General features: G+C 38.4%; 1 protein-coding gene across 4 annotated transcripts in view; it reads right to left on the bottom strand.

Annotated features, from left to right (window-relative positions):
• The window catches only part of srgap1a (SLIT-ROBO Rho GTPase activating protein 1a), a 102,040-nt gene that overhangs the window by 62,264 nt on the left and 12,269 nt on the right, over positions 1 to 27,507 (bottom strand). For all 4 annotated transcript variants that reach the window (XM_053622784.1, XM_053622785.1, XM_053622787.1 and 1 more), the window contains exon 2: positions 7,336 to 7,531. In XM_053622784.1, the coding sequence (XP_053478759.1) occupies positions 7,336 to 7,531 (196 nt within the window). The remainder of the gene's footprint in view (positions 1 to 7,335; positions 7,532 to 27,507) is intronic.

Below are 27,507 nucleotides of genomic sequence, written 5' to 3'. Positions count from 1 at the left end.
TGTGTGCCAGAAGAACTGAACTGAGGTGTGGATATCTTCCAAGTAAGTTAGCTAGCCAGAAAGCATCTGGATAAATGTTCTTTAAAGTTAGGAATTAATGTTGACTGATAATGCTGTGGTTGTTTCTAACGCTATAATATTGCAACAGGATACAGCAACCATGCCAAATACAGATCTGAGTCTTCAATCACATCACTGAAGTTAACTAAGATAATAATTTCTTAGTCAACTATTCGCATTCGCTGAAACTAACAAGCTGGAGTTGTGAGTTGTGAGACAATGAACAGGTAGTCATTCTTGAAAAGTTCAAGAGGCAGTAGTGTGATACAGCGATCACAGGGAGAACCATAAATAGTTTCACTCCAATATTACTATCCTTTAACTTGCTTTCCAGCAAGATGTAGTAAAAATAGAGGAAGCTTGTGACTGATTACTGTTAATCAATTCAAACCTCTCATATTTTGAAACAACCATACTGCTACTATTGCGTATTTTTTTCACCTGCAGAGGTATTACTATTACACCATGCATTCTCACCAAGGTATAAAAGCTAGAATCACCTTTGGTCCAGAGGCCAAGCCTGCAAAACAGGCGGCATGTGTCAACACAACAGGTGGGTCAACACATCCCAGCCCTGAACCGTATGACACGGACATCCACATGCCACGTAGACAGGACAGAGAGAGAGAGAGAGAGAGAGAGAGAGAGAGAGAGAGAGAAAGAACAGCTGAGTTGACATTTTCAGTCATACTTTCACAAAACACCACAGCATTTAAAACAGAAACAGGAAGTGAATCTCTCGGACGGAACGACAGCATGCATAAATTGATAAGAAACAATCCTCAAAGTTTAAAAAAAAAAAAAAAAAAAAAAAAAAAAAAAAACCGGCATGGGAGCATGGGGAGGGAGATCAGACTGGATGAAATGGATAATGTAATTGAACTAAAAGCCTGGATGAGCACACTTTGCAGAAGGAGATTTCAGACTGAGAGTTATGGCAGCACGAGAAGGCTTGGTCAGATGGCAATTACCATAAAACCTTTCAAGAAACTCCTCGGTCTGTATACTGAGTAGGCAGGCACTAGGGACTTTTCTTTCATACTGCAGAACATATGGAAAGCATGTGACAATGCTGAATAGTGAAGTGAAATTCTGCTTAACTTGTAGTTAAAGCTGTATGGAATACGAATTTGGCACACATAAGTCAAATGAACAGGAAACCTGTGCCATAATAAACTGCTCATAGGTCATCATATTTCTTCCTGAATTTAGTACTGGCAAGGACGACGAGTCTGCTTATTTAAAACGTCCAAGGACAAAGACAAAATTTATGACCAAAAAATTCAACAGCGAGTTAACAGTGGTGAAGGTGAACAGCCATTAGGTTCGAACAGCAACAGATAACACTCAGGCTATAGAAACCATCAGCGTCCCAACCTATAGTGTTTATAATGAGTCTATATTGATCACAGATACATTGCAGCACAGTGAAATTCTTTTCTTCGCAGACCCTAGCATGTCAGGAAGCTGGGGTCAGAGCCTTGCCCAACAGTGGCAGCCCGGCAGCGCTGGGACTTGAACCCACAACCTTCCGATCAGTAACCCAGAGCCTTAACCACCAAGCCACCACTGCCCCCGTGCCCTCCATTTCACCACCACCCCCATCTCTATGAACAAACCACCTGGCTCACATAGCAAAATAAGCAGTTATGTCAGAGATATTCAGGCTGATCTACTAAGTGAACTGTACTGTTTGTTAGGCTATTCGTTTGTGCTCTCTGTTCTCTTGGTGAAAACCTGTGCACATTGTTCATTTGTTCAAGTCTTGTTGACTCTCATCTCCCTTTTATGGAGTTGTATACTCTAAAAATTCACCAGATAGTAGCCTATAGCATAAGTCAAGTGCGATAGGCTGTGAACCTAATTTTGTTTGAGGTTATGTTATCTTTTGTAATGAGCAATTCCGGCGTTATGGACGTGACATTTACAGTCAAAACCTGAAATATAAATTCTCAGAGAATGCATTTATTATCAGTAGATTGAACCATCTTTTTATATTTTCCTAAACCCCTGACGATAGAGTCCAGACATCAGAGAAATATCAGTCTATATGCATAAATTCTCTTTTAGACGAGGGAAATATACCTGCGTTATGGACGGGACAAAAAAAGGACACGAGTTATTGAGAGACGACATACTTTGTAGAAATTCTGTGAAATAAAACGCACAAACCAGAAGTATTAATACAAACCGAATGGAGAAAGGTTGGCTCTCCATAGAACATGAAATATGTATTTTATTTTAATTTTTGTTTTCGCATTTATGAGGAAAACCCATTGTTATGGACGTGACATCTCTCCGTTACGGACGTGAGGTTAGGTTAGGACGTGAGGTTAGGATTTCATACACTGAATTAATTGACGTGGCCATCCCTCAGTGTGCTCTCGGAGAAAGCAGTGACGGCTTTGTTTCCTAATGAGATGACCTTCTGGCCTGGCCAAACAATCTTGCCGTGACCACCAGTGACTTCCCAGAATCTTATACCACACACACTCAAAGGAAACACAACAAACCCTGGACTCAATCTAAGATGCTCCAAATGACCATGGAGTGCCTGATAACTGTTGCACATTTAGGTAGCCACTAGCTCCGCCCCCACAGTGTTACCATCTAGTTGGCTGTCAGCACTTCTATGTACTAGTTTCCAAGCAAGAAACTTTCCAGAGCAAGATACAGTCTCTGGACTGAACAAAAGTTCCCAGATTCCCTTTATCTTTAAGTTATTCCAAGTTTTGTTTAAAAAGTGGCAAATACAGGAGATACACTTGCACATTTGTCAGTGGGCTAAGGGCAAGTCTGTGATTTGTCATTTGTGCTCTCAGTCATTTGGCCTCTTCATGGTAAAGTATGCAATTCTTTGAACATGTTTATTGAAGTACCAGAAATATGTAGTGAAAACTACAGGTCTGGCTTGTGAAACTACTATTCATGATCAAATTCGCCATATCCAGTGTGTTAAAGAGGAGAAAACGAAGTATGCAAGGCAAAAGTACTCGAAAACCAGGGTTGCGAACAACTGTCCTTGGTCAGGAATTTCCGAACATGTTTCCCACATGTTCTGGCATAACATCTGCATTTTCAGGTCAAGAGTACACATGTGCAAATGGCAATTAAACAGAAGTATCTCAGTGCAGCAAAAAAAACAACTTGAGGAAATCCAAACTGGCATAATTTTAGATCTTACTGATAAACTATTGGCCAGTGGATTACAGCTGAACCGAAACAATGTAGAGATTTGTGCAAAATCTATCAGATAAGCAAGATGTGCTCATATTTCTTTAAAAGTTCTGCACAAACTGTCACTTTGATGCTGCCATGTTGTCGGCTTTTGAAACTCAGTGTTGAGCTGCTGATAAAATGCCAAACGTAATGAAATTTAAGGTCTGTTATAGCCAAAAAGTGGAGGAAACGATGAGAAAGGGGCAGTCAAGTGAGTTTTCACCAACCTAGTCTCATCCTCACATGTTCGCAAAGCTTTCGTACACTTTGCTGGCCACAAGCTTCAAATCTTAAAAGGTGGAAATCTGATTGGTTATTCATACTTCCATGTTAATGTACTTTCATATACTGGTTTCCAGTGAGCTTCTAGTAAGGCATAACACAGTCACTGGATTTAATTTAAAACTGTTTGCAATGTCCATCAACTAGCATTCTGCTGTGATAGCAGATGGGTAGATTTGATAGCCAAGTACATTTAGAGATAAAAAAGTACCAGATTATCTTGCAATACCTCTAAGTCTGGCTGGCGACTCTACCAACAATACAACACTAACAAAAACGTACGATCTTGATTATGACATTATTCCTCTGTTAAGTAATACTCAGAAGAGTGTTAACACTGGTGCAAAAGATAGGATCTTTCATTAGCTAGCCTTTTTTCCCCTGAATTACCCAGCTCCATTGCTGCTGAATGCACAAAGTCAATCACAACTCAGCAGAAAAATAAAGATTCTACTTGCGACATTGGTAATTTACTTCCACTCCTTACCTACAGGAAAGGAACCCCATTCAACAGATAATGCATGACAGGACGATATAGCCAGAGCCAATGGACGCACTAATGGTCGTTAAATGGTCCTCAGAGACCCGGTATAGAGTGCTTAGTGGAGGAAGTGGAATGCCAGCTTATTCACGAGAACTCCTGCAGACAAACTGCCTGTGTGATGTGCTTATACTGTATCATAGAATGGTGTATGATGAAGATACAGCCAATGATATTTGCAATATTGCCAATATGAAAGCTACAAGTCAAACACAGAATCCCCTAAATGGACATAACTGTTGAGCCAGAATCCATAAAACATGTGTTCTGCACACAAACAAAATCTGGTGTCTTTCTGAAGACTCTAGGAGGTAGTGGAGGAGGAGGTCTTTGGATGTAATCAGATCGTCGCCATCCCCATCCATCTCAGTACACCTCCCTGCACAAACAGAGCCGGATGTGTTAGTTCAGCAAACAGCTGCACTCTCCCTTTGTGGATGAAGCCACCACATGGCTATAGAAGAACACTATCCATTGAGTACCAAATTTCTGCTGATCCAGCTGCCTCTTTTTCTCCCTGTTTGTGCATGTTTGTGTGTGTGTATGTATGCTCAGGATCACAGTAGCCCTACACAAACAGGAGGAAGTGTGCTCACATGAGACAACGTACTGCACTCCCAAGACAACACTTAAAAGTTGTCGGTGGGATATTAGACAACTTTGTTTGAATTCCTCGCCCTATATCCTCAAGCAGATTTCCTCACTTCCCATCTTGTGAGTCTTCAGGTTGTGCTACAAGTAAAATGCCGACAACGGAGAGGAGCTTTAAATAAAACGCACAGCTGGAACAGATAACTACAGACAATTTGTCTTTGCAGGCCATCACACATATAGAGGTATGTATTTAATCCCAACTTCAAAGCCCTATTTAAGCCATTTACTCTGCGCTTAAAGACAACCTCAAATCAAAACTTACCTTTACCTTGTGATCATGTAATATTGTTTCCACATGAGCTTGAGATTTGCCATTTTCATAAAAAACATAATTTATCAATAATCCTGCATTGCATAAGTAAGATGCTCTCCAGCATAGGGCTGAACAAAACATATTAGTTGCTAATCACTACTGCAGTATTGAGCAAATTTTTATTGTGTTTTGGGAGTATTCCTCCAGTCTCATAGGCTTTCTCTGGGTGAAATCACGGCATCGGCAGGATCCGTGACAAGGGTGGACAAATCAGCAGAGTGGGTGGCCGAGACAAGGAGATTTCATGTCCGGGCTCTTAGCCCTTAATTCTTAATTGCCTGGTGGACAAGTTGTTTCACCAACCAGTAAAGGAAAAACCCCTACTCTTGCTGACAAAACAAAAAAAGTTTATGTTAAAACCTAATGAGCTTCAAGGTGGTGCATTACACCACAATGTTATAAGTATAGCTAACACTATTTGTTCCAAATCCCACTGGATTTGTTTGGGGTGTACTGTTGACAGATGATCTTTTCTGAGCCAGGAACACTCAGGTAAGTGGAAATACTGACAAAACTGAGCAAAATAAACTGCAGTGCAAAGCTGTCATATAACTCACCTCCTACGATTAACTAAATCGAGAGATGATTATGAAGACGAAAGCAAGAATTGAATTATTTGTGTGTGTGTAATGCTAGTTTGTAGTGCTAGTTAGTTCGCCATGCATCGTTATATTACATTATATTACCTACAACTTTTTAGCCTAGTTAACACCAAAGCATTTTCCTTGACCAATGGGCTAGCTAATACATATATATTTGATTTGGGTTTGTTCTGACATATTATAAAATCAATATAATGACCCTAATGTCTAATAAAATCACAACAAAACTTCACTGTGCATTTAGCACTCATCTCTTGATTCACAGCAGCACTGTCCAGACTTCTTACGCTGCAAAACTCTACAAGGGAAAGCCATGAAATTGGCAAAAACCCACATAAGAGTCAGTGTTTTGTTCCGATGTTTCCTTTCCCATATATAAGCCTATGGCCTGAGGTAGGATAAGCCTGGCTTCCCATCCCCACGAGTTTCACACGTATTCAAATGGCCTGCATAAGTATTTAGACTGCCTCTACTCTGACAGGCCAGTATATCACACAATGAAAACAGAAACTTGCAGCCGTTACAGTCAGACTCACAGCTGCTGGACTCATTTGGGTCGGCAGCAAGCCGACTGCTCTATTTACAGAAGCCTAAGGCAAACAGCCGTTAGATATTTCCTATCCAACCAGTTTAAACATCATGCAAATGTAGGCCTGTCTTCTTGACAATAGTGGACTCCGACAGGACAAAAAGACCGCAGGTTTGTTTTAAAAGCGTTTCAACATTCCTGCAGCTTTACCGTCCTGGGTTGTAGCTCAGTGTCTTCACTCATGAAAAACTTTCAAAAGAAAAATAAACTCAGTGACTCTAGGACTGATGGACATTTTGTATGTAATATTATAATATTTCATTTGAGCTGTAAGGAAAGTTTAGGTGGTTCTAAAATTGGTTCTAGATTTATAGTCCACTGATTTACGCTCTCAAGGAGCATTCAAACTGAACTTTTAATGATTAGTGTACAGTAATGCTATGAGAAAATAAAAGCGTATATTTATTTAATTACATATCAATGCACCATTCGTGCTCATGTGAGTAACTGCCACACAAATCAGTGAGCCAACACAGAGATGGTACCTTAACCACCTTTAAAACTGTCTTCACAAAATATTTACAGTTCCCAAGACTCCAATTTTTGGGTGTATCTGTTCTGAAAGCGAGAACTCATTCTCATTCACCAAACTCATTCTCTTTTAATTCCCTAAGACAAGACACTAAAAGTCTGTTAAAACGGACTGAGGAAACTCTAAAATATAAATATGGTTTAATAGTGTGAAACCAAACATTCCCGCCTGTCCACATAGGATATTGCATTTAATTTCCTTTGAATTTATTGATAAACAAATGTATAAATAGGTTTTACAAGAATAATTGAATGCCGCTTTTCATCCATTTCTTCCAGCTAAGGCAAGTAAATAAACAGTGCAATATTAAAATGCAATTTTTGGAGGTGTCATTTAGTAAATGGTTAATCAATGGGAAGAAGAATCTTTAGACTGTCATGTTATTTGCAATCGAATAAATTTCATGTTCATATACTACGACTGATGAATCAAACTGCGCTCAGTCGGTTAAGTATATATTAGCTATCTGCTCAGGTTGTGTGTCAATCACCAAACACACTAAGTGTCAGATGGATCACTCATAAGAACAAACACAGCACTCACTTGTATTGTTGGTGGTCCTTGGTGCTTCTGGTCTTGGCCATGAAGCGTTCAGCCAGCTTCTCCAGGTTACGAGAATACTCCATCTCGATCTCAGATTTCTTGCGGAAGAAGTCCTGGAGGTCCTGCAGAAGCTGGACCCTCATCTCTGTTTGCTGTTCCAGACATTTCTGCTGCTCTACCAGTTGAGCTCGAATCTCTGCACATAGACAAAAGAAAAATATCAGTCAATATGTGGACAAATCTTAGCTGACCAGGAAAGTAAAAGCTCCAGGGTGCTTGTCCAAAAACCTAACTGGCTTGGCTGAATAGTGGTAATAGCCAACGTGATGTAATACGGTATAACAAGCTAGTTTGGTAGTTAAGTGTATTAATATCAGTTATCATGAAATGAATGAGTTTATGAATTTTATACTTATCAAACTAAAGTTTCTCATGTAGCACATTGTGTTTGCGCCCTCGACAAAATAAAATATAAAAAAGCAAGTCAGTGACCACTTTTCTGGTATGAGCTGTGGTGCTCTTTCCTCGCACTGCAAGAAATAGTAAGTTACGCTAGCATCTTCATTTTCTCTCGCTATGTTCAGCCGTGAGGTGACTACATGACGTAAGTAGGAGAGTTATATGATAGCTTTGAGGAAATCAGAATGAGTAGCATACACTACAGTGACAGTATCGAGGTGTGTTGCATTACCGTAAAGCACAATAAGTTTAAACATGTAGGAAATGAAAACTTTTGTTTTATGAAAGTCAATAATAATAAAGTAGGAGTTTTTGTTTTTCTGGCTAAGACCATGGTTTCTCGCCTGGTGTCCCACTGAAGCTAAGCAGGGTTGAGCCTGGCCAGTACCTGGATGGGAGTCCTCCTGGGGAACTCTAAGGTTGCTGATGGAAGTGGTATTAGTGAGGCCAGCAGGTCTGTGTGGGGCCTAATGCCCCAGTATAGCAACGGGGACACTATACTGTAAAAACAGCACTGTCTTTCGGTCAAGACTCTCAGTGGTCATTAAAAATCCCAGGACACTTCTCTCATAAAGAGTAGGGGTAAAACACGCATTGGCCCTCATCTATCAGGGCCCCCTAATAATCCCCATCTCTGAATCGGCTACATCACTCTCCTCTCCACCAATAGCTGGTGTGTGGTGGGCGTTCTGGCGCACTATGGCTGCCGTCACATCATCCAGGTGAATGCTATGCACTAGTGGTGGTTGAGGAGATTTCCCCCATACAATGTAAAAGCACTTTGAGTGTCTAGAAAAGCACTATATAAATGTAACTAACTAACTAACTAACTAATCATAATCTGCGTGTGTGTTTGTGTCTTTACGTATTAGTTAAGAGTCACACATTGCCGGCAATGCAACCAGACATCACCAGACTTAATAGGAGCTTTTTTTAGCCAACCCACATCGCACTCCATCATGTAACAGCTCACCTGCCATAAAGAATATAAAGAACAGAGTTCATTAAGACCGTGGCTCCCAGAAGCCCCAGTGCACCACACTGTACTAAACACACTAAGTACAGCTGCTCTCGCATTTCCCCTGACAGGCCTGCCATGTTTAATGGATTTCCCATAACGTGCCATATCAGACCCTGACATTTCCACTACGGGAGGAAGCAGATTAATGAGGTTACCTTAAAGTGCATGTGCTCAAAGAAAAGGGTGAAGCAACTTTTTGAATGTCTTCACTCAAAAATTGAGGCCTTTAACTAAGCTAATTCATGTGAATTAATAAGAATGTTACATTTACTGACACAGACAACAAGGATTTAAGCCAGGAACTGCAGAACGTACGTATGTCATCAGTAAGATGGAACGGATTAATTATTGGACTTAAATCCAGATGTCTATAATGAACTTTGTGAAATCAAATAATCTGATATTATCAGAGTATGCTGTTTGCATGACTTCTTGATTAATCTGTCAAATGTCAAAATAAGATAACTGTATTATTAGTCTTCATGATAGTGTGTTTATCACTGTGCAAGTGATGTTTGTCTTTGTTAGTCATTTTAAGATCAAGTGATTAAACTAAAACAAGCTTTATTCAAACCCTTGCACAAATGCAGACATGGCCTAAAGGAAGCCAGTGGAAGGCTCTGTGTGGAAACCAGACAGAAGTGTCAGCTCCCAATGAAGTTTCTGGGCTAATTAAATTACACTGCCACTGACAAATGCGGAACTTTAATCAACTCTGAAATGCTCCATACGATTAGCATCCAAAACCTACACTTCTCCATATGAAACGTTGCTTTACATGCTTAAATAACTAGACACTAGTCTAGAGCTTGGCAATATGCTGATACGTTATTGGTATTGTGATAGAAGAAGATCGTGATCACTTTTCTACATCCCGCCATTACGGATAGGTGTCAGTGACTCACCATAAAACGAAACTAACTAGATATTAAAAACTATTTTTCGTACCAAATTGTTTCATTCTCCCTGCTTTTCTTCATGAAATATTTGAAATATCTGAAACTATAGTGCCCGGTGTTGGCACTTTTTGTTAGCAGAACCTCAATGATATCATCAAGTATCATGGTATGATATCATTGCCATACCATGATACTTCAACACTAGTCCCAGTGAGAGGCAGGGACAAGGAACTGAAAAGCATTATTGAATCCAAGAAAAGCAGGGAAATTAAGATAAACCTAAATGTGGTAGCTCAATGGTTAAGACTTGGACTACTGATCGGAAGCTCGTTCAAAGTTCAAATCCCAGCAACACTAAGCTCCTACTGCTGGGCCCCTGAGCAAGGCCCTTAACCCTCAACTGCTCAGATGTATAAATGAGATAAATATAAGTCGCTCTGGATAAGGCCGTCTACCAAATGCCATAAATGTAAATGCTTTAAACCTGAACCTTTAGCCTTTAAGCAGGAACGCTGAAGGCTACTCGAGCTGCATTTGAAATGGACATGAACTGCCAATTTGACATAGCATATAAAACAGTGTGGATATAACGTTCAACAGACAATCAAGTCAAATTTCCAAAAACATACGTGTACATATTAAAAGAAAATGACAAAGGATAAGCAGCACACAAACAAACAAACATATCTACCAATACTGCACAGACAAGACTGGTGAAAATCTTGTTATATTTCTAAATAGAGCCATCGACTACATTACTGCCACTTCAAAGCACTGGGTTAAGGTTTACTCTGCCTCGTTCTCCTTCATCACCTCTTGGTATCAAGTAGCCCTCAGAGACAAAGAAAATTCCTCGACCCATGAGGTCACCTGTATGGTAAACATCTGTGGGTGCCATAGTGCCTGTGTGTGTGTGTGTGTGTGTCTTCATGATCAAAGCCCCTGTGATCTACTTCAAACAGAGACAGTTGAGGACACCTGTGCGCCCATCTAGTCCTACACAAACCAGAAGTTTACATTTATTCATTTAGCAGACTTTTATCCAAAGCGACTTACAAATAAGGAAATACAAGCACAGCAATATATCGAGCAGAGAACAATACAAGTAGTGCTACCAAACAAGATTTTTAATTCAGTTCAGTTGAGAAGTGTAAGTAAAAGTCAACTGTAGTGCAGACAACCAGCTCTGGAGTTAAAAATCTGAGCTACAACACAAGAAAATAGCTCAAAGGAAGGAGCAGGAAGGAGGAAAATGGAACAGGTTAGGGTGGTGGGAGTCAAACCGGTCAGTGATTTAACAGTATACTCTAAACAGAAGGAGTAACGAGAGGTGTCCAGTAAGACCGAGTCCGCTCAGTGGGCATTATTGTAGCACTATTGATGCGTGAATGAAAAGACTGTTCCGGCAAATAGTATCTGACGTATCCCCTTTGAAAGTCACACTAAACAAAGGGAAACTAGCTACCACCTCTTTCATCATGGGAAATCCTGAGTGGTCCTGAGTGGCCACTCGACTATTGCTCTGATGGCAGATGTGCCGGATAATAAAATATGGTTTTTGTCAAGAAAAGTAAAACTTCACTTTACTTGTTTTACAGAAATCCAGATGTAGATTTAGATCCCTAATGAGCCAGAGGTAACTGAGGATCGTGGGATTATAAATCATTACTCTTCTACAACTGTATACTATAAGGTCAAACAGTACAAAGTGCGTAAAGGGATGTTTCAACAGGTTGCTGTAAGCGTTATGATTACAGCAGAAGTTCTCAGGTACAAATCTACAATATTCAGTTGAGATTATCCACTGAAGAAAGGATGAGACTTGGACATAAACTTTTTTGGGAAATGCAATATTTAGATTACATCAAGATTATCATTAAGATGATCTTCTTGCAAAGTTCCAGGTCTACAGTGCAAATCTTAGTGAAGCGCTTCTTCCCAGTTAGGTCATTAAATGCTGTGGTTCGGGACCAGAAACACACTTTTTCCACAGAATTTAGACAGCTCATCTGGGTATGTGCCAATAGTTATCTGGGCCATAACATACCAGAATCCCTCATGATAAAGAGGCTCATCAGTAGACCAGAAATAGCAGCAGTAGACACAAGAGCACACTTAACGTAGAGGGCTGTCCAGCACTGGATCACCATCTGCTTTACAACACTGCAGGGAATCACAGCCTACGCTTTCACAAACAAAAAACATCCACACACCAGCCTTATTAACAATGACAGACTAATTGAAAATTGTTTAAAACCCTGCTTACAAGGTCAAAAGCTTTCAATATGCTGTGGATGGAAAAACACTTCATGCATATTTACTGAAGCTTCAGTATTGCATAAAAAAAAATAATAATACATATGACCAAGAAATAGTGAGCACTAACATTGTATGTATAAGCATGAATTTATAGAGATAGGGAAGAGTAATTAGTTATTACCACAGAACAAAAGAGCTCCATTAACTGCCAGAGAAATGGTTATGTAATTTTTAAAAATTCAATATTTTTGTTTGTTTGTTCATTTTATTGTACTCAGAGACATATGCAGTTCTCACTTTCGGATGTTCCTGGATGCAAGATTAACCTGATACTCATTACAAATGGGTTCATTTAAACATTTACGAATAAATAAAAACAGATAACGTAATAGACTGCAATCAATAAAGTCCATTTTTTTCACATGTATGGGGCTAGGAAAACCTAACATACTTTGGCATACCAGCTTTAGGAAACCATAAACATATTGCATCAAGACAATGTAGAAATGTTTTTGTTTACCTTCTAATCTTGCTTTGGCTTTCTAGAAAGATCGTTATGTAGGTAAGGAGCCAGTTTAACAAACATGGCTGCAAATTGGCTGTAGCTTATGAATAACAACAGGTATAAGGTAGGCATTATTATTTTTATATTGTGTTAATTAAGTTAAATCATATGCAAATTAAATCAATAAATAGTAGTTGTTTTAAGATAGTGACAGCAGTGTGCTGCTGACTTCCAGTGCAGTCAGAATGTAAACTTTAAATGCAATGTTCTCCTTTTCCCCCTTTTTGGGACAAAAAGCGTTTCAAATGTTATATTTATTATAATTATACTTCTGGTTGATATACATATACACAAGTAAAACATATTTTAGTTCAGAAATTGTTTTCAAACCTTTAGTTTTTAAAACAATATATATTATATATATATATATATATATATATATATATATATATATATATATATATATATATATATATATATATATAAAAACAGAAAATGTCAAAATAGTACCCCGTGAAGGGTTTCCCCGAGACACCATATGTACAATATATTAAACCACTTTTGCTTTTACTTTCCATCGGGTAATTTAATCTTCTAACTAAAAAGTTAGTGAGCAGAGAGAGAGAGAGAGAGAGAGAGAGAGAAAGAGAAAGAGTCACCACCGACTCATAACGTTTGAGGGAATTGCCATCAGGACTCTGGCATGTGATACCCGAGTTAGAGGATACACTCAGTCTCATTTCAGTCAGTGTAATGTAAGATCCAACTGGCCCCAACTTCCTTTGGAGTCAACTACAGGTCAATAATTACAAACCAGCCACTGAGAGACAGCACTAATTTATTGTTAGCTTAAAGGAGACCTATTATGCCTCTTTTTACAAGACGTAATATAAGTCTCAGCTGTCCCCAGAATGTGTCTGTGAAGTTACAGCTCAAAATACCCCACAGATCATTTATTATACCATGCTATAAATGCACCTTTTTCGGTGCAAGCGAAAACATGCTATTTTCGTGTGTCTCTTTAAATGCAAATGAGCTGCTGCTACCTGCCCCTTTTCCGGAAGAGGGCTGTGTCTTTACAGCTCGTGCTTCGGATACTACGGCAACAACAATTCAGGAGAACCAATTTGACTGACACTGTAAATAATGGTGTTCGACCCTATAATGTATGAATTATACAGACAGTAAGTGTTTCTGGGTTAAAAATAAAAATGACGATATAGCTCTGGTCTCTGTGAATACAATCAGAGACAATGGTAACTTTAGCAGCATTAGCTGTGGAATTTGCTAACAAGCACATTCGGAAAGGCGATTTGCAAACATTCACAAAACATACAATACGATACTTACATCTTCTGGATATGAACCTGGATCACGAACAGTTGGTACTGATCCATGCTTGAGAATAAACTTTTCAGCAAATCTTGCTTTGTATTGATCCTCGTTCACAAAGCAGTCTGGTGTAAAATGATTCAAACAAATATATACGAATTTAGCTATTTTTGGGGCGCACATTTCCTTCAAAAATAAAACTACTCCACTGCATCTTCAGTAGCTCTGATGCCGGGAGTACATGAAGACACGAAGCTGAGAAATTCTTCTTATCACTGTAGCTGTTCCAGCACAGACAACATGGCAGACTGTGTGCACCTCACTCGGGGGAGGAGCTATGCTAAAAGGGCAGAGTCTGTCACCAGTCATGGGCGGGCCCTGTTCAAACGTGATGTCACATTGGATAGAAAATATGAACGACTCATTTTGAGACACTGTTTATGATTTATGGGGAATATAAAAAAAGGAGTGGGTGGATTTTTACCATTATAGGGTGGTTGTGTACACATACTGCCGACACACATTTAATGCAAAAGTTCATTTTGCATAATAGGTCCCCCTTTAATTTTTATTTTATAATGACAAAAACAACTACAAAACAAGCAATGCTGAAGATATGCTGTAGCGTAGTGCAGTTCCATTATAAAAACAAAAAGAAAAAAACTGACAGTCTTTTGACTAAGTGCAGCTTCCTGCTAATGGCTTCGTAACTCTCATCACTCTCTTTGGGATTTCACTTTCCAAATCCCAAAAGAGGAGACGGTCATAGCCCTTTCTGAGTTTTAGCTCATATATGGAAACTGTTATCTATTCATTTTACAGAGAATACAAAATATTTATACCAACCACAGTCCTCTCAGCAGAATGGGTCTATGAATAATACAAAACAATAGCACAGGATTCTCTGAACATACAACATTTCTCATATATAGTTTACAGGCTTAAATAACCACGAGGTGTAGCCCTGAGATTAAAAATCTGGTGTAACTCTTTTTTTTATGACTGATTCTGATGAATGATTATGACTGATATTAGATTAGTGTTTGGTCAGCTTTGTCAACACAATGTAAAAGTCACATCAAGGCTCAGACATTTGACCTGTGACAAATGAGAGCTAGTTTATAATCAGATAGCCAGTGGACTAGCTAACGTAGCTAATGGTAGTGATTGCTGTAAATGTAAATATATTTTTCATACTTAAATTCAGTCAAAATAAACTGTTTTTCGATAACTTCAATACTGAAATACTACTTTCTACTACTACTACTGTGTGCCTATGATAAAAGCAAGCTAGTTCATTAGCAGTTATCTAGCTGTTAGTGATTGCTGTCAATGTATATTTTAAAAACTTTTAATTCAGTTAAAAAAAAAAAAAGATTATGATGGAATTCAAGACCCTGATACTGAAATATAGCTTGTGTCTAGCTGTGATAAAAGTGAGCTAGTCAACTAGCAGTTACCTATCTGACTAGCTAAGTGAGCTAATGCTAGTGATAGTTGTTAATGTATAGTTTTAAAGCTTTGGATTTAGTTAAAATAAACCGGTGAGGCGATTACAATGCAAATCAAGACTTTGATACTGAAATATCACTTGTGTCTAGCTGTGATAAAAGTAAGGTGGTTTACTAGCCATTAGCTAGCTGACTTGCTAAGTGAGCTAATGATAGTAATTGCTGTTAATGTATATTTTTAAATCTTTAGATTCAGTTAAGATAAACTGCTGAGAAGTTTACGATGGAATTCAGGACTTTGATACTGAGTCACTTTTGATACTGTGTCTAGCTGTGATAAACGAGAGCTAGTTTTCTAGCTGTTAGCTATAACTGTTATATCATGCTAGTCATATTTGGATATTTGGGACATGAGGACACAGGATTTTTTTTTTTTTTTTTAAATTACATATTTATGTCCAAGTTCATAGATCCTGGTCTTTTAAACAAGGGTAAATGTGTAGGAATGTGTCTAGGCCAATTTAATAGTTTATGAGCAGTAAGAAAAAAATATATTAAACTTGATATACTACGTGAATTGTATTTAATGGTTTAAAATTACATGTTCTGCTTGTACTTTAATCTAGACTTCCTTTCCTAACACATAGGGTCTGATAAAAAGATTTGTTTGTTTGAGTGCTAGCCTACTTCAGACCCAGCAGGAGGGTAGGGACAGTATTGCTATTAGCCCATTATCATTTCCTGAGACATTTGTGGTCTCACACACACACACACACACACACACACACACACACACACACACACACACACACACACACACACACAGAATGGAGAAGTATCTTTCAGACTTTTTCTGTTTATGTAGGACTCAAATCTAATAGGGTTTGTGGGTTACTGACCTCTGGTCCATTTCCCTTCATTTTCAGTCTGGTGTTAGATTAGCAAGCAAAAATCATCAAATAAATTAGAATGCAACGTGCAGTTAAATATGGATTATTTTTGCCACTATTACCTCATCTGAGCTTTACAGGCGTATAGGCAAGGTGTTAAGTGTGTACTATAGAAAGCAGACGGGAGCAGTTAAAGCAGCTGCATGAGGGATCAATCACGGTGTATAATGATGGCGACCCAGTAAATCCAAGCCAAATAAAGGAGCATAGCATTGCAGCAGGAGCACGAGACATGGGAGAATCAAGCAGACTGTGAAAGAAAAGGTGTTTGTTCAGCTGCTGTGTGATATCCTGCATGTCTGTTTATGCTGGATAGGGCTCTGAACTCCTCAGCCAAGAGAAAGGTGGAGAGAGCAGAATGCATGGAGCAAAAAATATTGGATGGAGGCTGAAATTACCGTCAGATTAAACATGTATACAGTAGCGCTGTGTATCCGCTTTCATCAATAGACTGTAGACCTCTAGGGCTAAAAAGCAAAAATGGCCACTGTCTGTTCTGAATTATTTTTCCATCTGCTTTGCTGCTAAATCGGGACTAGGAAGTACCTAAGAACAACTAGAGTGATGACAGGATGTGAGGGAGTGGGTGAGCGATGGCGTCCTGTGCATGTGAGAAATATGCTGCAGTTGTTGTCCTCGATCCCCATCCTGTTGACTGAGGACTTGGAATTGTATAGAAATTCCTTCACCGAGCCAGAATAAAATGCAATATTTGAATACTTTTCAAAGTTGCATACTTATTCTGTTCTTGCATAGATCCACTTTCAAATGTTTAGGATCCAAGCTTCTACACTTTTAGTTGCCTACCAAAATGTACAGGTCTGAACGAGTGGGCCGAGGCACCATCATTGATTATTTTCCTACAACAGCACACAGTGTTATTTCTTACATATAATGCACTAGACAGGTTCTAGAATGTGATATTACATGCTATGTAGTGTGGAAGCTGTATGGGAATGTGTTTAGGAAACTATTTATCCAGCCCTCCAACTAAGTGTTGAAGGAATTTGATGTTCATCAACAACAATTAAGAAACATTACTGTAGATCAAATAAGTGTAATTTGTCCCAAACATTACTGTCTATGATAAAATGATGCTACTGCCTTTATGTGATTTTATTCGCTTAAGTGAAAAAGCCATTCATTCGAGTCTTGTTGACTGGAATTTGAATGCTATATATTTTTAAAGAATTAAAATTGTAATGCAATTTTTAAAAGAAATTGACAGCTGTACCTATTTATTGACAGTGAATATCTATTTCTAAGGCATTAAGCTACCACACCACAGTTCTGCTGCACCGAGCATGTTTTTCTTACTATGCTGAGCCAGGTTTGTAGGCATTCCATAGCAAACCGTGTCCAGGAGGAAATGCCACTGGAACCGGTGAAGCACATGCTCAAAGCTGTACAGTGAATAAGAGCCTGTTGGATCCAGACTTTACCTGGACTCACAGCGTCAGCCTGACTCCTAACTCAGACCTAACATTTGTCAACATCTGAAATCCGGTGTTAGGTTGAGGATCTAGAAATAGATCTGGTTTGCAAATAATAAAATAGTAAACGGTGCATAATTTTAACTTTTGACAAATGTGAGCTACTTTAAAAGCAGACAGTTACAGTGCTTGCATAAGTTTTCATTCCCACTGTCCTTTTCTGCATTTTGCTGTGTGTTATAACCTGTAACTGAAATGGACTTCATTGTGATTTTTACCATTTACATTTACACAATATATATAAAATATTAAGGTTCAAAATATTGCTTTATGGTGACAATAGTTAATTAAACAAAACCAAAAAAAGAAGAAATCTGTTGTTTGTATAAGTATTCACCCTGGGCCAATACTTGTTAGAACCACCTTTACATAACTAAGTATAGCTGCATATCTTCTGTGATATGTCACTATTCACTTTAAACATCTGGATCCTGATGTTTGCCTATACATCTTGGCAAAATTGCCCAAGCTCGGTCAGATTGGATGGAAACCATTGAAGAACAGCAATTTTCAAGTGTCAGACTGAGGCGTTTGGGCTTTTACTGGGCCCTTCTAACACATTCAGGTTCTTGGCTTTGAACCACCACCAAACTAAATAAGTTTCACAGCAACAGGATTTGATATTTATGCAAATCAACTTAAAATTTTTTTTTTTAATTTGTAAATAATTCACAAATAAAACTAAATTGTTGTTTCACCACTCTGTGCCACCCAATTGTTATACAAGGCACTGTGACAAGGCTGGATAGTGTTCAATAAATTGCTGAAAATGGTTTCAATTAATCGATTCAGGAGAAGTTCATTATACATTTTTATAGGTGCCTTGAGACAGCTGAAACGCTACACATTGCTCAAAAAATTATGTGTTGCAGAATTGAGGGGTCATGTGCCTCACAACAAAAAGAAAAGCAAAAAAAAAAAAACCACCCTTTTTTGTGTGTGCTGTTTGCTCATGACAACACTGTGCACTTTACTTTTGTTTGGGGGATGATGTCAGTGTGGACAGTGCTAACAGAGGGTTACAGATCACATTTCAGCCCCAGGAACATGTCTCAACTATAGCCAGATCGAGAACTGAACCTGCTAAGACAAGTTACGGCAATATGAGACTGCTTTCCCACATCTTTCCTCCCCTGTGGGACATTCGGGCTCATGTTATGTGGTAAACTATATTGTAAGTGAATAGCTGATGGATCTCCTGCAATTAGGTATTTTTTCTCCCCTAGTATTTAGCCATCCAGAACACACCATAAACAAATCCCAACATATACTTCCATTCTTAAAATCATGCACCCATCCATACTTGAGGATCAAAAGGATGTTCTGAATTGGACAGCATAAAGGAAGCTCTTCAAAACCACACCACTTCAATGATTCCACTTAACTGCTCCAAAGCTCCAGAGCACAGGTCTGAAGTGAGGAATGGTTTCAGAAATCCCCAACGTTCATTGCCGGAGGGATCTGGGTGAGAACTAGTAGGGCCTTCAGACACACACCTGCATAGTTTTATTATTCTATATGCTCTTCCACACACACACACACACACACACACACACACACACACACACACACACACTTACTTTCCAATATACTTACACCTGTGCAGTACTAAGACTCTTCAAAGAATTGCCCACACACACACACGACAGCCTTTTTACACACACCTGTATGTGTGTGTAAATGTTAGCTATATTTTTCAACAGAATATATCTCCACAGCTTATCAACACCTGGTCATCTTCTTCTGGAAGTGACAAAAGGATTATTCATATTTAAGTCATATATGGGAAGGTCTCATGACTAGTCATAACTAAAAGAATGGACCCATATGATTTCTCAAATTTTTTCAGTTTCTATTTTCCATGTGTGGCGTTCACATTTCTGAAAGCTACAGATTGTCCTGAACTGAAATAGCATGTGTCTCAACCAGAAGTAAAAGTTCTAGCATTTTAAAATTTGGTTAACTTCAAAAGTTAAAAGGAAGACAATTTCAATGTAACTATTCAAACCAAATCAAATTATGAGAAATGCACACCCAAGTAGCAGGGTTTTAGTCATTTTAGGCTGACTGACTGCATTTACCTCAGTGTTGGTTAAAGATAGACACCACAATCTTTGCAGGCAGACAGCAAATCCAAGGTTAGAAAGTAGTCTAAATAAAAACATCTACATTGTTTTGGTAAAACGCCTTTTTTTCCTTAATGTAGAGATCTCAAAGTTTATTATGGGCAGCAAAACTAGATTTCAGTTAAACCCAGATCGTTCATCATTTTCGGACGTTTTCCAGAATGCAGCAGTAGCTACATCTGACTATGTTTCCCAGATCTCTATGTACACAGTATATAAGAATATTCTTTATCTCCTCATATCTTACCTTTTCTCCTCCATCCCCTTCTTAAACTACATTCCATGTCTATTTTTCTCTAAAAATGAACATGCAGGACTAAAATAAATTCCATTTATTTTCCATACCGTTTATCCTAGACAGGTTCACAGGGAGCCTGGAGCCTATCCCAGGGAACTCGGGGCACAAGGCTGGGGGACACTCTGAATGGGGTGCCAACCCATCACAGGGCACAATCGCATATACGTTCACACACCACAGACAATTTAGAGATGCCAATCAACCTATAAAACATGTCTTTGGACTGGTGGAGAAAACCCCTGAAGCACGGGGAGAACAGACGGGAGACTGAGCCCCCAACCCCCAGAATTGCGAGACAAACATGTTAATCACTAAGCCACCGTGCGCCCTACTAAAATTATCTGTCTTGATCAACAAAAACCATCATGTCCTAACCCAGAACAAACTGAAAAGTGTTCAATCCCCTTCATCTGGATCACTGAAGGCTCCAAAGCACACGGTTGTGGATTGACAGTGGATCAGCAGTTTCTTGCTCTTTGTCCCCCTGCTGTCCAGGCCTTCATGGACATGCTCTGATAGTCACTGAACCACCAGTGCCTGGCTCAACACAAACCAACAGCCCTTAACGTTCACACTACAAAAAGACATGAACTAATTGTGAGAAAAACTGCCACATTATGAATAATAGGCTCAATGAAGCTCAGAAAAATCTGAGCACACAGTTTAGTAGCTTTTCACAGGGTAACTTTTGACAGACTGAACCACAAGTCTAATCATATATTAGATGCACTGCAACATTCAGTGTTTTCAGCCAGACATGTAACAAGTCACACACTTGTAGTACATCTATATAGACAGCATACAGAGATCCTGGAAAGATTTGAATCCCTTAATTTTGTAATTCAAATTCTGTATAAATTTGACCTAAAACATGATCAGATATTAATATCTGCAGTATAACATATAAAGCATAAAATTCTATAATTATATAGATTTTCTACATTATAATTATTGAACAAAATGATCAAACACTAAATGACTTTGTCAGTTAAATTTATGTACACTTCAAGGATTATCTGTTTAGTCAAGAGGATAAGAAAAGCCTGGAGATAACACGCAGGAGGCGATTTGGGTGGTCCTGATCTACTTTAATAGTGAAGACTCTGGCTAATTTAAAAAAAATAAAAATTAAAGTCTGGTATTCACAACACAATTTTGTGAATTCCTGCCATGCTTTGATCAAAGAAGATGTCTAAGGAAATCAGAAAAAGTCTCTAAAGTGTTTGGCTTCATCAGTCTACTGTCGCTCAGCTACTGTACAAAAGTCTAGACTACAACTAGTTCTGTAAACTGTTTAGTCAAAAATAGCACTTTCTAGCTTAAATTAGTAAGTCAAAACACTGTATTTTAAACATAATGACCTCATCCAAACTAAGAAATAAGGTTGTAAGTGTGCTGTGGTTTGGAGCTGTTTTGGTGCCATGGGGCCAAGCAGTTTGACATCGGTAGAAAGGTTTCCATCCAAATGATTTGTAAAGAATTATGGATCTGAAATGTTTGCAAATGTAGGCAATTGGAAAGTAATTTCTCTGTAAAATTTCCATATTTTGTTCTCAGTTTAATCAAGCTTAGCTCGTGGATAAACGTGTGTCAATATATGAAATGTAGCACCATTTATCATGTGCCACTCTCACTGTTATGTTTTTGTTATCTGCATCAGGTAATGAGGGAAAGTTGTTGGGTCTTGACAGGAAAGTCTTGACGGTGTATCGAGCATGACTTTTATTTTTACAATCAAAGCTAAACTTATGAGACAGCAAGCTGCTGTGGGTAGTGGAGTCATTACACAAAGCCTTTTTTTTTTTTTTTTAAATGGCTATTTTTTTATTGGAAATGAGCTGAGAACAGAAAAGTTACTGCTTGAGTTACTTGCAAAAAGACCATGGAAATTTAGCTAGACAGAATAGAACTAAACACAACAAAACTGTCGATCGAAACAGAATCGATACACACACACACACACAAGTCAGTCAACCAAAGAATGGCGGAAGCAAACAACAAAACATAAATCCAGAAAATAACAATTTCATAGACATTATGCATGGTTTTACTCCCAGCAACTGAGCATGAGAAATAAGCAACAAAATATCCAGCCATTATGCTAATTGGATTTTAATACTATTGAGCTTTTTCCAGATTCCCACAACCCTCTAATTCAGCAGCTCTGGTCCTCAACAACATCTTCCTGCACTGAAGCTCACTGGTCATTACAGAGGACACTGTGTGTTGCGTAATATTACCCGAACTTTCAGTTTAATCATCATATCTGGCAGGGTTTTTGCATTTGGATAGCAAAGATGTGTTTGCCAGAGGAAGCAGATGTTTGACAAACATCTTGACAAATCACTGCAGTAATTTTACTCATAGTGCAGAATGCGTACTTCAAGCATATCATATCCTCCTGTCAGGCAATGGAATATTCAGGGCTGAGGCAAACAATGATTCAAAAAGGTAAAATAATGCAAAAATAAGATACTGTTACTACTTATGAAACCTCAGTAGCTTCTGTAATTGCCAGACTGCATGTTTTATATTTTTAATGCAATCTGGCACTAGTACATTCTTACAGCATTTAAAAGGTTTTCATCTGGCAAGTTTCCTATAGCTAGCTACAGTGCCTTCCACTAATATTGGCACCCATGGTAAATATATATATTTTTTTTTTGTTAAAAATTCACAAAAATATTCTGCTCTCATGGAGATCAAACAATTGCTAACAAAACACAGGTTTATCAAAAATATATCTTTGTTAAATATAGGTGTGCATGGTTTGAATGGTTTGAATTTGTGATAAGCCTGTATTATTCTTAAACATAAATGAACACAAATGTTTCAAAACTTCCTTTATTATATATCTAATTGAATTAAAGTCCCACAGTAGAGCCTTGGGTATGACTTGCATTTGACTGCTAATGTCATATTATTAACTTATTAAAATGTCTTTTCTTACATGCGTATTTATTCATTTGGCAGACAGTTTAAAGAAAGAAAGATACAATGAAAGTGTAGAACTGAAGAGTTGAAGGTCTTATTTAAAAATTGATTTTAAAGTATAGCTATAACCCAGCAAAATGCACCCATCACAACAGTTAAAAAAACAGTAACATAATTTCTTTTTGTTACCAGCTGCTTTCCATACACTTGTAGACTTTATTTCATTGGTATATTATTATACCAATAGCCAAAGACCAGTAGCATGTTGTGGTAAATCTAAACATCAAGGCAAAATACAAAAGCAAGGTAGCAGTCACATACTACAGCTATTTACCCCAAGTATGTTCACAGTAGGACAACATGTGGGCCAAAAAGAGCTCAAACCGCACCCTTTACTACATCGTTACAGACTTCAAGGGGAAACATAAATTCTTTGTGACCACATGAAAGCCATTAGCCAGTTCAGATGGACATTTACAGTAGACAGTCTCCCCAAAAACAATCCATTTCCCTCCTGAGGTGTATTTCTCATCTCTGCATTCTTCACCCCTTTCTGGATCATGTGCACAAAAAAAAATCCCTCTTTGAACAGGATACGGCGAAACCCAGGACATCATTTATATTCCAGCCCCATACCACAGTGCAAGAGTATCTGCCAGCTATGTTAGCCTGAGGGAGAGGGATTCAGGAGTAATAAAGAGACATTACATAAAGGTAAGATGAGAGAAGTCATTCCTGTCTCACGGGGATAAAGATGTGGGGAATGGTTGCATGATTAAAAAGGGGACAGCAGCCAAAAAGATAACTTAGTATGGAAGGCAGATGAGAATCAGCATGATTTTTAAATTGAATTGTTTTAAACAATGATTAGGATCAGAGACATTGAAGAAAAGATGTTGATTTCCCATGTGCTGCTTTTGTCCCAGTAGAGGAACCTGTAGGTTTGGTGAACACAACAGCAGTCAACTTTAGATCATGTCTGTGCATGCCAGTAGTCCTTTTATATTAAAGAAAATTAGATTTCCTTCACCACTTCAAACCCAAAATCAAATGATATTCCAACGCCAAGACACAGAAGACGCTTCACCTTATTTTACTGGTAAAGTTTGTAAAGTGCTGAGCTTGTGGGAAAGAGTTGAAGTAAATGTGAATGAACTTCTTATCTCAAAGGAGCAGCTGGAAGATAAGCCACAGGCAGTTTACAGATGGACACATGTACACACTGCAATAAACAGAATCAATCTCTCACTTGATCTTTTAAACCTTGGTACTCTTTCGTTGATTTTAGGGAAGTTTTTCTGCCCATTTAACAGATTAATTTACCAAGACTTATACCTATCCTTGGGCCAAAGTGTTCTCTTGATTATACTTCCTTCTAAACTTCATACCACTTTTTAAGCAAGTTTATCTTGTTACAGCAGCAATTTGGGTAGTACCATAAATACATTCAAAATAGGCTTGCTACAATAGTCGGTGTTACACGGTGTTCCGCTGCACACCGATTAAATCACTTGCCCACCGTGGCACCGCCCCCACTGTCATTTTGCTTTTTTATAGTAATAAAAATCGTTTAGTTCAGTTAGAGAACGGACGCTGCAATTAAAAACTGAACACATCTGCTCAATTCAGCATGAGCCGAATGAGTCAGAGTCGCAGCACAGATCAGCAGGAGTCAGATTTCATTTAACACATTCATTAAGAATAATAATGAACCACTATTCAAGCAATTGCCGCCCCCAAATTGCCGCCAATTCAAAAGCAAAAGTGAAATGCGCACGGCCGCACGGGCATTCATAAGCAATTTATAAACGTGGGGGAAAGAGGGAAAAGCACCAATGATGATACCGGTATCCCCCCCGGGTGTTACCCACCCCCATCTATAAATGAACATGCAGGACTAAAATAAATTCCATCCACTTCCAATACCGCTTATCCTACACAGGAAACTCAGGGCACAAGGCGGGGGACACCCTGAACGCGGTGCCAACCCATCGCAGGGCACATTCACAAATAAATTTCACACACTATGTTCAATTTGGAAATACCAATCAGCCTACAACACATGTCTTTGGACTGGGGGAGAAAACCAGAGTACCCTAAGGAAACCCCCGAAACACGAGAAGAACATGCAAGCTCCACACATGCATGGCAGAGGTGGGAATCGAACCCTGACCCTGGAGGTGCGAGGCAAATGTGCTAACCCTTAAACGAGCATGCCCCCCTTCAAAGCTGAGGTGTTTGTCAGTACTTTTTAAATCAAATCCTGTAAAGAGTAACCTATTTTAAAATCCTATTGTAAATCCTATTTTTGTGACCGAGATAGATTAAGAGGGAAATCAATATATCTGGTTTGTTTGATATTTGGTCAGGTTTCACACTGCACATAATTAAACCAAAAAATCAAACAAGCATTCGGTGATGGGTGTGTAGAGAGGAAAAAGTTCTCAAAACACTTCCATTCATTCATCGTTCAGAAATACAGTGAGGGAAAAAAGTAAACAAAGCATTTGCCAAGTGTGAGTAGAAATCAATACACTCAAACACGAAGAACTTGGATAAATGATTAGATAATTAGCTAAGTAACTAGTTAAAAATGTTTGTGTATCGAATCCAATGTTTATTTCCATTTTTTGTTTGTTTGTCCAAATGTCACTTTAGCAGTTAGCATCTGCAAAACCCATAATACACGACATGCTTGGTTCACTTCTTGCAGTTGAGTCAAATCAAGGGTTCAATTCAAACAGAACACTTCATATGTGAAAGCACCATTAGGCAGATTCATTACACTTTCCAACACATCAATTATTTTCAGTTATAGCTAACAGGAAGCCAGCAGAGGGAAAGTGTGGCTTCTCCATCTGTGACGATGACTATTTGTATCTGTTGGAGGAGTCAGGGAAGAAAAAGCTACACCTGCAAGTTTCACAGAGAAGCAAGACATAAACAGGAGCGTTGATGGACAGATTTTTATGCATGTTATCGGGCAACTAATCTTTTCAAAAAGTTTAAACTAGTGTCAAACCATTCCCAGGACTACTGAGATACATCTCCCTCTTCAAACCCACTGAGTATGCTCTCCCCCATGGTGGTGTCGAATTCACAGATGGAATCTGAAACCACAGACAGAAGTACATGAAACAGGACAAAGACCATGGATGGGTTAATATAACCCCACCTCCTCAATCCCGCCAATCAAAGATCTGCACAGGCCAAGGCCAGGCCTCAGAGCGGCCGTATTCCCAGGTAATTATAGTGGAAAGCAATATATTGTAAGTGACAGAAAACCCACATCGCTTTATTTTGAGGGACTGTCACCTCAGGGCATATTTACAGCCTCTGTTGTCTTTGTCCCTCTTTCCCACAGACTTCTTGGAACAATTATGAGGCTCCAGTTTTGACAGAATAACGGACCTTTGTCCTAAAACATATAGGCATATAGGCTGCAGTGCTCAAATAGATTTGTGAGTACAATTGTAGTATATGTATTAATAACTTTTGTGTGTGTGTGTGTATGTATGTATATTATATATACATTATATATACATATACACATACGTATATACATATACACATATACATACATATTTTTATATATACACATACATACACACATCTATGCATTCACATAGCTTTTTGAAAAATGTAAAAATGTAAAATGAAAAATGTAACAAAAGCATGATTTTAAACTGAATTATGTTCTATTTTGATCATTTCTGATTTCAAACTATATTAAATGTTCCATTACTAGCATTTGTGGTTGGCCTTAGATGTGACATCAGCCCATACTGGGGGTGGGGCTTAATTCATTTCATGTTATCAAAATCTTTTAGCTTTTCTATCACACAAACACACAGGTCATCCCTACTGAAAATCAGGCCTCATAATCAAACCAGGTAATGGTGGGAGGTTTACTGATCGCTATAAATAAGAAAGGAGTGAAATCAGTTGGGAGTTTGAATTCGTTTCTACCTTCGTAGTTAAAAAAACAAAAAAAACAAAAAACATAATACGTAAATGCTTAAATTCTGTGGGTGTGGTTTTCAAACTTCTTAGGGCTTTTTTTTTTTGTTCTTTTGCTACTTTTTTTCCCCAGAAGTCTAGCATCAAACAATGGAATGGAATCTTGCAATGGAATCTGTCAGAAACAGAGCCATAATTTATTGTGTGCAAGTAAATATAGTATATTGTGCAAAATGTCAAACTTTTATAAACCTGCCCTACCTGCCTTACCAATGATCAAATAAAGTTTATTAACTCAATGAAATAAGCTTAGTGTATGGTAAGCCACTAAACTTGATTGCAGCACTCTATCTAAACATACAGTATAACAAGTAAAAAAAAACAAAGCTGCAAGAGACACAACAAAGGATGTGTTACAGAAACAGTCTTCATAACATCGTAATCAACAGGCTTCGTAATGTCGAAATCCTGTTAGATTAGCTCAT

The sequence above is a fragment of the Ictalurus furcatus genome, chromosome 4 (genome assembly GCF_023375685.1).
Source record: "Ictalurus furcatus strain D&B chromosome 4, Billie_1.0, whole genome shotgun sequence".
NCBI classification, from domain to species: Eukaryota; Metazoa; Chordata; class Actinopteri; order Siluriformes; family Ictaluridae; genus Ictalurus; species Ictalurus furcatus.
This window is presented reverse-complemented; position numbering and strand designations above follow the sequence as displayed.